The sequence below is a fragment of the Aulostomus chinensis genome, chromosome 1 (genome assembly GCF_037954235.1).
Source record: "Aulostomus chinensis isolate RoL2024-O1b breed Wild chromosome 1, RoL_Achi_v1.0, whole genome shotgun sequence".
Taxonomy (NCBI): domain Eukaryota; kingdom Metazoa; phylum Chordata; class Actinopteri; order Syngnathiformes; family Aulostomidae; genus Aulostomus; species Aulostomus chinensis.
The window spans coordinates 8,043,503-8,054,489 of NC_141320.1; the positions used below are offsets into that span (position 1 = coordinate 8,043,503).

The 10,987-nt window shown below is 46.3% G+C and overlaps 1 protein-coding gene across 1 annotated transcript; it reads right to left on the reverse strand.

The window, feature by feature from the left end:
• Nucleotides 1-1,040: 1,040 nt before the first annotated feature.
• On the reverse strand, nt 1,041-10,710 carry LOC147270225 (uncharacterized). The gene is made up of 6 exons (XM_086210773.1): nt 10,648-10,710; nt 10,321-10,536; nt 10,082-10,216; nt 9,928-9,996; nt 9,753-9,818; nt 1,041-9,641 (listed from the first exon to the last, which is right to left on the reverse strand). The coding sequence occupies exons 1-6, from the start codon at nt 10,696-10,698 to the stop codon at nt 1,653-1,655; spliced, it is 8,526 nt and encodes a 2,841-aa protein (XP_086066899.1). The 5' UTR covers nt 10,699-10,710; the 3' UTR covers nt 1,041-1,652.
• Between the last annotated feature and the right edge of the window lie 277 nt (nt 10,711-10,987).

Sequence of the window (10,987 nt, forward strand, 5' to 3'; positions counted from 1 at the left end):
AGTGTTTTAGTTTAGAAGCTACAAGTGTTTGTTTGAGAGTATGTACATGAGGGCAGAGAAGCTGCCTTTTGGTTTCCATGACAACAGATAACAAATCTCTACCATCTTTTTTAGACTGAAGGGCAGAGGAGGATTCTGCCAGTTTTACTGTTAAAAACAGTCATTAACTCTCCATATGTTGGCCAATAGTAATATTTTAGACCATCTTTTTCAGTTGTGACTCCAAGTGCTGAGCTGACAGCATTGATCCGTCTGCCTGTCATCTTCTGTCCTACCTTTGTCTAAGTTTGATGTGCTTCTCCTAGTGAAGGTGTTGAATGACATCATCAATCCCAGGGTGATGGAGAAGTGCTCCTCCATCCATGTTGGTATCAAAGTGGTGAGAGTTGAAGTTGAGGAGGTAGAAGCTCCAGTTGGACCCAAAGTGTGACTGCAGATGTGACAGCTTCATATTGACCCTTGTGTTCATCATTGTCTGTGCTACCTGTTGGCTGTCACTTTACTGTGGTTCTTCCAGTTAAGTTGCTGAATATCATCAAGCATGAATGTGGCAAAATACAGCATTGAAAACAGGACATTTGACTGGATTAGAAAGTTCAACATTCATTGTCCATGTACAGTTATTGTGACAATAAAAGACAGACATCAGCTGTGGTGAACATGGGAATTTATTTACTGATTAGTTTGAACAAAAGGTCAATTAGAGACAGTCACTGCATGTGTAACAAAATGGAAATTATAAATCTGAAGTCAAATAAAAATGCATTTAGAACATACAGTGAACATAATGAAAGTAATTTAGAACTGAAATGAAATTTCTCCCCGTTGGGGTTCAATGAACAAACTATTTACAAGTTTAGTGAAAGAAACCCAACATTCCCACATGAGCAAGCACTTGGCGACGGTGGTGAGGAAAAACTCCCTTTTACAGGAAGAAACCTCAGGCAGAACCAGGCTCAAAGTGGGCGGCCACCTGCCTGGACCGGTTGGGGTTGAAAGGGAGAGGGAGAGAGATGGGGCTGGGGTGGAGAGGGGAGATAGACTTGGGGGTGAGGGGCGGGGGCAGTGGGAGAAGAGGAGAGATACAGAGAGAGAGAGAGAGACAAAGAGGGAGGGGGCTGAGAGGAGAGACAACAGGCAAAAATACATACAGAATACATTTATAAAACATTCATAAGAGACCAACAGCAATAATGTGACAGACAGTGACTCACAACAACTATAAATGACCAACAACAACTATAAATAACAACTACAACAACGTGCTGTGACCCATGATTGTCACGCAGCACGAGTGGAACCATGATTCGTGGAGCTAAACTACCAACTCATAGTCACTACAAAACTGCAGTAAGTGCAGTGCGTGACAGTGGAATAAGTTAATAAATACATGAATAAATACCTTAAAAACCGTGCATGTCAAGACATGCACAGAATAAATAGCCAAAGTTAAAAAGGTTAAAAAAGTTAAAAAGATTAAAAAGGGCACAGAGAGGTGGAGTGGGACTTTCTATACTAACAAATGCCAACAGTCATGCCAGGCTTCCTATCAACAACAGGTCCGAGTCAACTTGTCCTACCAGCACACACAGAGCCAACTGAGCTGACATGAGGCTAGTATTTGACCTGGGACAGCCATGTAGCTTTGACACTCAGTCATCCTGGTGGTCAGAATCGCCCTGGAAATCCTCAAAGTCACCCAAGCTAAACAAACTGGCGAGGTCATCTAACTCCCCCTGATCATCTGAAACAGAAAACCTACACAGGATCCCTTCGTGATCGCTGAAGTAGGCTGGCCAGACTGCACATTCCACGTCGTACTGTGACGTTTTAACGTAAACGTGGTCAATTAGCGTCCCCTTTTCTGTGGTCTCTTGTGTCACGTGTTGGGTGAACCCCTTTTCTTCCATAAATTTACAAATTGATGACCCTTTCAAAATGTTCTCGTTAAAGTCTCCCATGACTACAACAGTGTTACTTGTCGGAGTTAACCAGTCAAGCAACCTCCCCACATTGCCTTTGAACAGCAAATTTGGATACGCTGGTGGACGGTAAATGACGGCCAGGGAAATGCTCAATTTTTTGTGCAGGCACACCAAGCACTCCAGATTGAAATCGGGTACCTGCAGAATGTCGACGTCCGAATGGGCTAAACTATACAGGCCGACGCCACCGCGTTCTAACTGCTGGAATTTGGAGAATGTGGGGTCAGCGGCGCTGTAACACAGAGACCGAGGACGACTGTGGAAATCGTAGCCAGAGATTTGCACACAGTCCAATGAGGACTGTGCAGTGAGCCATGTTTCTGTGACAGCAATGCAGTTAAGCTGCAAATGCTGCGTGCAGGACACCAAGTCTAGCAGGTGGCGACTTAAACTTTGTACGTTCATCAAATACACCGCGAACTGTGTATTTGATGAAGGCTGCTCAATCAAAAATGGAGGCATGCTAGCCATGGCCTCCTTAATGGTGTCCTTGCAGTAAATGGCCTTTTCTTCAAAGTCCTTGATGATCAGTCCCGACAAGGCCCTAACACGACTGAGAGCTACATACGCCTGCCCAGGTGCAAATACCTTCTTTAAACTGACAACAGCCTGGTCTACAGTCAACCCCTGTACTTTGTGGACTGTACAAGCCCACGCTAGCCTGAGGGGAAACTGCACCCGCACACAACCGCGCTTCCTGGTCTTCTCCCTGTCTGGTTCAATAGCAGTAGAATGCCTGTATTCTACTGCTGCGTGTGGACGCTCTGTCCTCCTCTGTCTGCCAATGTTGTCGTCATCGAACTTGACGTAAATTCTCAGAGGAAATGTGGGGTCGGGGCCAAATTCAATGTAGCTGACAGTGCCACACGCGCCATTGACCAGACCGTCCTGGACGTCGACGTTACGACAGAGCATAACCCTGGCGTTTTTGGCCAAACACAATTTAGATTCCAAACACGTGCCCTGCCCCTTGCTAATGATTCCAGGTTCCAATTTGCCGGTTTTGCGGTTCGGCGTAAAGTCTTTAGAGTCAATTTCAACATAATCTGGGCACGTGCGGAACAACTGGTTCAAATTAAATTCTTCCACTTGCACATTTGTGGTGAAAATATGCAAGGCCGAGCTATCTTCCCCTGTCTCTCGCGATTTCAAAATTTGGACGTCGCCGTCTAACATGGGGGTTTTCTTGGAACGCACCCGAAGCCTGTTCAACATCTCAGCAAAGGAGCTGTCCTTCTGTCTGACGACAGTAGTCAGCTCCACCACGCTAAAGTGGCACCACAGGTCCACACCAACCTGACCAGCGTACAGCGGCTTCCCTTTAACGGGAGGCAACTGGTAGAAGTCACCGACGGCTATGACGCTAACATTACCAAATGGGGAAAAGTCACCGGTCTGTTTTAGCTGCCTCAACCTGCCGTGAACGTATGCCAACAGATTGTGATCAACCATGCTAATCTCATCAATGATGACAATTTGGAGGTCTCTAAATGTGGCCCTTAGAGAGTTCAGTTTGTCTTCTCCCAAGGGTGTGTAAGGCAAGCTGGAGTGTGTGCCAATACTCAGCGAGTGATGAATTGTTGCTGCATTTAAAGTGTATGCAGCTATGCCCGTGGAGGCCATTAACAGAACCGAAATGCTATCTGGTTGATGACAAAGTGTTGCCAGCAGTCTCCCGGCCTCGTACTGAATGGCCCTAATTAAGTGACTTTTCCCCGTCCCTGCACCGCCTGTCAAAAACACATGCAGAGGCTCTGGGTTCTTACCCATGGCCTTCTGCAGACACCACTGTCTAACTTTGTTGAAGACAGCCATTTGCGTCTCGTTCAGAGACCTAACTAAGGCCAAGCCGTCACTTCTGGGCAAAATGCTCCTGTTCCTCTCCAAAAACACATCTGTTTTTGGTTTGGCAGCCGCCAAATCGGGAACATTTTGTAAGGCGTCGGCCAAATGCTCATCAGCATTTTCGCCTTGCCTTTGCTCTTTCATCTCCTCTAAACACTCGAGGCGTTCCGCTTCCAGCTCAGGACAGAGCTCCCCCCAAACATCCTCATCGACCTGACCTTGCTGAGCAATCTCCTCAGCGTGATCCAACTCAGGACAATCGACCTCAAACCTGGCCCTGTTCTCATCGACGACGCTTTGAACCGACTTCATCGAACCGTCCCTGAACCTAACCTCTCCATCCTTATAGAACTGACTGAACAGATGAAACCCCTCAGGTTTCAGATCTGCGTCAATTCTGTAATGGAGATACATCTGAAGCAGACTCTGATAGTGTGCTTCCTCTTGCTTTTCTAAATCAAACCGCATGTAGCGCACAACAGCGAACTGAGACCGCGTTCTCCTCGAGATGAAGCCAAGTCCATTCTTCAGTTGAATCATGTTCTTGGACTTTTCATTCTTGCTGAGAAGACGATACTCAGACGCAAACGTAGCCATACACATGTCGTCAAAAACCTGGTCATCTGGCCTGCTCCTATACCTATCGACTATATTCGGCATCCACATATCCTCTGACCTCATGTCACCACAAGCAGCTTTCTGCCTCAACACACTGAGGGGTAAACTCATTCTAACTACATTTGCCCCCGTCGGCACAAAAACGACCTTCCTGGAACACTCCCTCAGATGCATGTTCGTTAGCCTGTACACCGACTCCTGGGCACAAACGTCCCTGTTGTGCAAATACACACTTCCTAATTTTTTCAAAGCCTCTCTAGCAGAGAGATTTGATTGTTTGGATGCTTCTTTTTGTGCGTTGGCCAATAAAAGCCCAATTTCTCTCTCGGCTTTGGTTATATACGAAATGATATAAATGATTACTGCATAGGCATCGGTGACAAAGCTAATGTCCATGTTAGCATTCCAGCACTTCAACAATTTCTTATTGTACTGGTTCACCCAGACGTCCTTTACCCCTCTTTTATAGACTACCCTAGTCTTTGTGTGCAGGCGCTTATAAGCCAGCTCAAAAATGTCCTGATTAATGCCCAGAGTCTGGAACAAGTGGTCCACGCTAGCGTAGGCCACTTCTCCTGCGTCCGCTTTTTTAACAGCCTTCTTCACGGCTTTCAAAATGGCGTGTGCCGTCTCCTTATTAATGGGATTCGTGTCTTGAAAACAATTACAGACCGGCACGCTTGTTGACTGAGGATTCTCTCTTGCCTTCGGATCACAGGTACAGGTTTTAATTTCCGTTTTACAAACAAAAGTTCGTGCCGAAACAACTTTTGGGAAATGGAAGCGACACGTTCCGTGTTTCAGACAGGATTTGGTGTGTCGCCTGGAGTGGGCTTGAACCGATGCCACGATAGCCGATAACGTGTCATCGTCAGGGTTTAAGTCGCAGGTGACATATTGGTCAATAAATGCCACCACTTCCTCATCTGTGTTCTTATCAATTTGGGGAGCCCCCTCAATCCAAAACAGACAGTGGACATGAGGGGAGCCGCGCTGCTGAAATTCTACTCGATAAAAGTAATCTGTGATTTTGCCAATCGGTTGTGAAGGAGACTTGAGAACCTCATTCAAAAAGCAATGCCACCTGTAATCAAACATCCTCGCGGCTGTCACGGGGTTCCTCCGCAACAGCTCGCACCTGTCTGCCCACTCCAAATCCTCCACCGTCTGCGTTCTGCCCTCCTGCTTCAGGATACTGGTCAGGAGATTCTGCCAGCGCAGATCAGCAGACGAAAACGAACAGAACCACGTCGGAATCCCCAACTGACGGACGCATGCTAACAGGTCCTTCTGAACCGACTGCCAAAAGGCAGGCGTTCCTCGAATGGGCTTCAGAAATCTGAAGCCCTCGTCGACCTGCAACATCTGCTTCAAAGTGTCCTCGTTCATCAGCATCGCTGCGCTAACCTTCTGGGACTTGTGACCTGCCCTACCCTTACGCCCTGCCACGGAAACTTTCGAGGACACTTGCTCAGTCTCAGACATGTACTGACTGAAGAAAATGTACTCAACGTTGCCGGAATAGCGGCCATCCGCATGCATAATCCGGTTGTTGAAGTACCGCGTCAATGTCAACGCTTGCGAGCGCCCGTCGTGAAATGTTTTCCTACCCAGAGGAAACAAGACGGGGAAACACTTGGCCTCGTTCGTGTGGTCAGAAAGCAGCCTAACTGGACTATTCCCTTCCGCAGGCGCCACGTTGATTATGTCCTCGAAATACTGGTCTAATGCTTCCTGACCAATATCAACAGGCATAAGACAAGTGTCCTGAAACATGCAGTGCTGCTGTCTGTCATGCAACAGTTCATCTTGAATTATTTCTGTTGAATCATCTATCACGTCGTCTTGACCACCTGACGGAGCTGTCACCGCACCCTCTGAAACAACCTGCTTCTGCTCACAAGACTCTGCCCCATCTACGACAGCTCCGTCCTCACCGTCAGACTGAACCTCCTCAGTCTCGCCATCGTCCTGGCGACAAAAGTCATTGACCCAATCCTCATTGAAGTCAATGTTCTGGTAAAAAGGATTATTCCTTTTTAAAAAGTGCAGCGCCTGTCTTACTCGTGTACTGTCGACAAACTGATATCGATAATGTCCCTTGTAGGTCAACTTGCGTTTAAGTTTGACCTGCATCATGGACCCTTCCACGCTAGTCCTAGGCAACACATTGGTTGTCTGCACGACATTAGCCGGAACGCATGTTACCGGCCCATGTACTCCGTTCTGCCCCCCTTTAGGCAATGCCAACAATTTCATGAACGGAATATGCAGCGCAATCAAGTGTTGCTCCAAGCTATTTAAGCATCCCAGTTCCGGCGGAATGGGATCTGGTGTCAGGTTATTGACCCAACACTCAGCTGGAATCTGCCCTTTGGAAATTTTACTGTGACACGTATGGCAGATCCAAAGTTCCCCTCTACAAGCTGCCAACCCACAAGGCACAACACAATCACTACCACACCTATGCAAATACGTGTCACTTATGCATCGGTTAGCAACGGCAACTCTAGCAGAATTTCCAGCGTACATTTCATAGCTACAACCCAGCACCTGAGTTCTGAACAACAACCGATGACACACACAACAGATGAACTCAGGGCCGTCTCTAACCTTTTCCAAGAATTGTTCCATGACAAAGTCAAAGTCTCGATACTTTTCAGCTCTTTTTGTCCTATGTAATTTAACAGTGGCAATAACTTTTCTCTTAAATTCGGAACTGCCATGATACTTTTTTGTTATAAATGTCTTCTGTTTGGATATAATTTTTTGTTGATGCTTGATGTCGTCTCTATATTTGACAACACTTCTGGCTTTAACGCTCTGCCTATGCTTGATGTCATCTCTATATTTGACAACACTTCTGGCTTTAACATTCTGTCTATGTTTGGTGTTATGTCTATATTTAACAGCGCTTCTGGATTTTAAATTTTGTCTATGTTGGAGATTGTCTCTATATTTTTCTATACTCTTGGCTATCACACTGAGTCTGTACTGGATGTTTTGTTGATATTTGACTATACTTAGAGCTTTACTTCTAGTTTTAACCTTTTCTCTATGCTGGGGATTCTGTTGGTAATTGAGTCTACTCTTTACTTTAACACTCTGTTTATATGCTAAATGCGTGTGATATTTATTGAGCTTTTGTAGTTTTTTCCTCTCTCTGTAGAGAGCATTTTGCCAATACATGTTTTTGTAAGTCAAAAGATGTTTCTCCCTCGTCAATTTATTCAATTTGTCCTGTTTTTTTTTTTTGAGTTTCAAATATTTAGACCTCCCAGCGTCGACAGTAACTTTGGACTCAGTATTCACTTGCAGAAACTGATCAGTATCAAGACCTTTGTCAGAAACAACGAAAGGGAAATGACATCCTACATGTTCCGTGTCACAGTCAGTAGGAACTTGCAACTTTGTCCTCAAGGTGTAAGTTGGCACATCCACAAGTTTACAACAACCATAACATGTCTGTTGTCCAGGCTTAGACACACAGACCACATTCTCAAAATGCCTGTCCAGGATGTTCTCCACATAAATGCATTGTGGAGAGAAAAGGTCACCAGCACTTCTATACTTAATCCAACGTCCATCCACAAACGTACAAACACTAACTCCTAACAAATCTGCTGTGACCTGTATTTCCACCTCTGTGGCCCAAGTGTTCACATATTTCATCCTGGACTGCTGGAGGTACTGTGACACAGACAAATACTGTCTTCTCAGAAAAGAGACATATTTCTGAGCATTTCTCTCCAGCTCTTTACAAACAGCTGATCTAATCTTGCGATGGTGCTTCTGTGAGCCACTCACTGCCTGAGAGATGGCTCTGAAGAAGCAGTTCCCATCAGCAACGATCCTCTCATTCTTACATGGAGGACCGATCAATCCAACTTCTGTGGAGAGTGGAGGATTGAACTTGTCAAAGTCAATGTTTAACTTCTGACATAAAACCTGACACTTGCGCACACCAAGAGGACAAAACAGCAGCGTGTCATTAGTGACAGCGCTAATTTCTACATCTGTGCTAAGCATACAGTCTTCAAGAGTCTTTAATTTCTTTGACACATGGGTGCCAGGAGAAATTGAACGCTTTGTGCCATGAGTACCATGTGGTTCTTTGTGTAACGCAGCACTGACATTACAAGATGGAGTCTGTTCAGCAATGTTAGACATGGCCACACTTGTAGGTAGAGTAACAACACCGTCGGATATGTTGCAGTCATCATGTACTTTCTTAATAATAGTAGACTGTGTAGCTTTACTGGACTCAATCATACAGCTCTCTCCAGATGGAACTGCATTTACAGCCGGACACACAACAACACCACAGAGTTCGAAAAGTTTCTGGTTTGAACTGAGACTCTCAGCCAAACAGCAGATGTAGTGGTGCAGGTCATCAATACAAGCAAAATGCAGAACCACACTGGTACCACGGCAATGTGACAAGCCACTATAATTACGGGAGTGACTGTCGACAACAGCAAACTGTCCATCCTGATGGATGATCGAAGTGGTGTTGCCACACAGTGTCATAAGACATGTGCTGTACTCACTGAAGATCCTGGCCAGTCCATCACGCAGACTGATGAAGACACCAAAGTCCACCAGTTCACCTCCAGTCACACCAACTTCACCTAACAGCACATCCCCAAAATGGAAACTGCATATCTGTCCATCAACTTCCAAGTGCTGTGGAAGGTCAGGAATAGATAGCAGATTTGAGGGATGTGTAAAAGAGCCACTGTCACGCAGGAAGGTGTATAACTCATCACCTTCAATTAAGACACGATCTACATCACACCTTTTCCAGGAGAACACACTGCTGAAAGTGTGTTTGGCTAAGCTGACCAAAGCAATAGCCATACACTGCAGTCCTCCATACTTAAACTGCTCATGTCCCTGGTGAAATGAGCCCCTCAGAACTTTAACTACCTTAATCCCTCTACTATTAGGAGCCACCACTGTCACATCATTGCTGTTGGAATCTACCAGAGCTGCTTTAACATCAGGAAAAGTGAAAAGATCAGACTTAGCTTTGCTGGGCGTGTGTGTCATCTGGGTCAGCTCCTGGACAGTCGGTTCCGTCAGCAAGGCCGGGCAAGCTGCGGCAACCTCCCTCCTCTGACCCTCTGGCACCACGGCAGCAGTCAGTGGCACCGCAGACTCCTCCACGCACGCCTTGGCTGCCGCCTCCACCTGATAGAAGATGAAAAGACGATGTTAAATGTGAATGAAGTAGGAGAGGAAATGTTGGTGATTTGAATGAGCCACAAGAAGTAAACTGTTTGTAATTAAAGCAAGGCGAACCTGCTGCGCTGCTGGACGGGGCTTGGAGGCGGACACGGTCAGATGGGCAGGTGGTGTTGCCAGCACCTAAATAAAGCAAAGGAGAGTCAGTACAAAATAAGTGGATTTAGTTTAGAGTCAAAATGCAGGTATAAGTTATATTGCAGTTATTGGAAGAAAAGATCCAAATACCAACCTGTCGCTTTCCTCCTTTGGGCTTTGAGGCAACACGATGGCGCTGGCGCTTCCCGTGCCCAGGGGAAGGCTGAAGGAAGGAGAGAATTATTGTTTACAACATCTGATATGACTGTAGGCTTGAAAGAAGTACATGTAATGAGTGGTATAGTTACCTGGCCAGCTGGTGGAACAGCAGTGCAGCCGGAGCCAGAAGAAGGTGAAACCTTCTCCATGGCATCCAGCATGTCACTGCTGAACCACACCGGGTTGGACGGGATGGCAGACCGTCGGGCCGGAGGTGTACCAGTCTTTCAAACAGAAAGCAAAGAGGGGAAGGATATGTTAGATGTTGTTCATGAGAAAAATTGTTAAGAAATGTGCATTTGGATAATATAATAGTGAAATACATTACCGCGCATGCCCGTCCAACGACGGTCCACTCCCGGGGGTCACGACGACGAGGCACAGGAACGTGTCCCGTCACGATCACCCTGGGAGACACCCTCACACGTGGCGATGTGCGGGGTGACACGGTGGGCTGTGGTGGAGGGGGGGCGAGCTGATGGACCGCGGCGTTCCACAGCAGGTCCACCACAACCGGCATGCCATCGGAGTCGCTGAGGTGAACCTGAAAGACATGAAAATAAAGTAGACTTTAATGGGGTAGGGTCACATGGCATGGAGAGAGGGAAGGTAAAGCGTGCCACATATCTAAACAACAAAATAATGCTGTACTTACACCGTCGTGGCACCACAGCTCCAACCGATGGACTGGGAGGTGCTCCGCCATAGACACGTATGGGATACCTGGAAGATGTGGACGGCATAAATATCTATGGTACTGTGTAATGTGCATAAAATAATAGAACGTCAAAGTATGAATGTGACGTAACAAGGAGACGTGAAGAGTGACATACCCATGCGCGCTGTGACACGGCGGTATTCCTGACGTAGCAGATCCTGCAAGGCCGGATCGATGGTTAAGCGTGGAGGGAAATCCATCACTAACACCTTGAAGGGTGAAATGAAACAAATGTGTTATATGATTGTAAATAATGACATAAGTAACAAGTGTGACT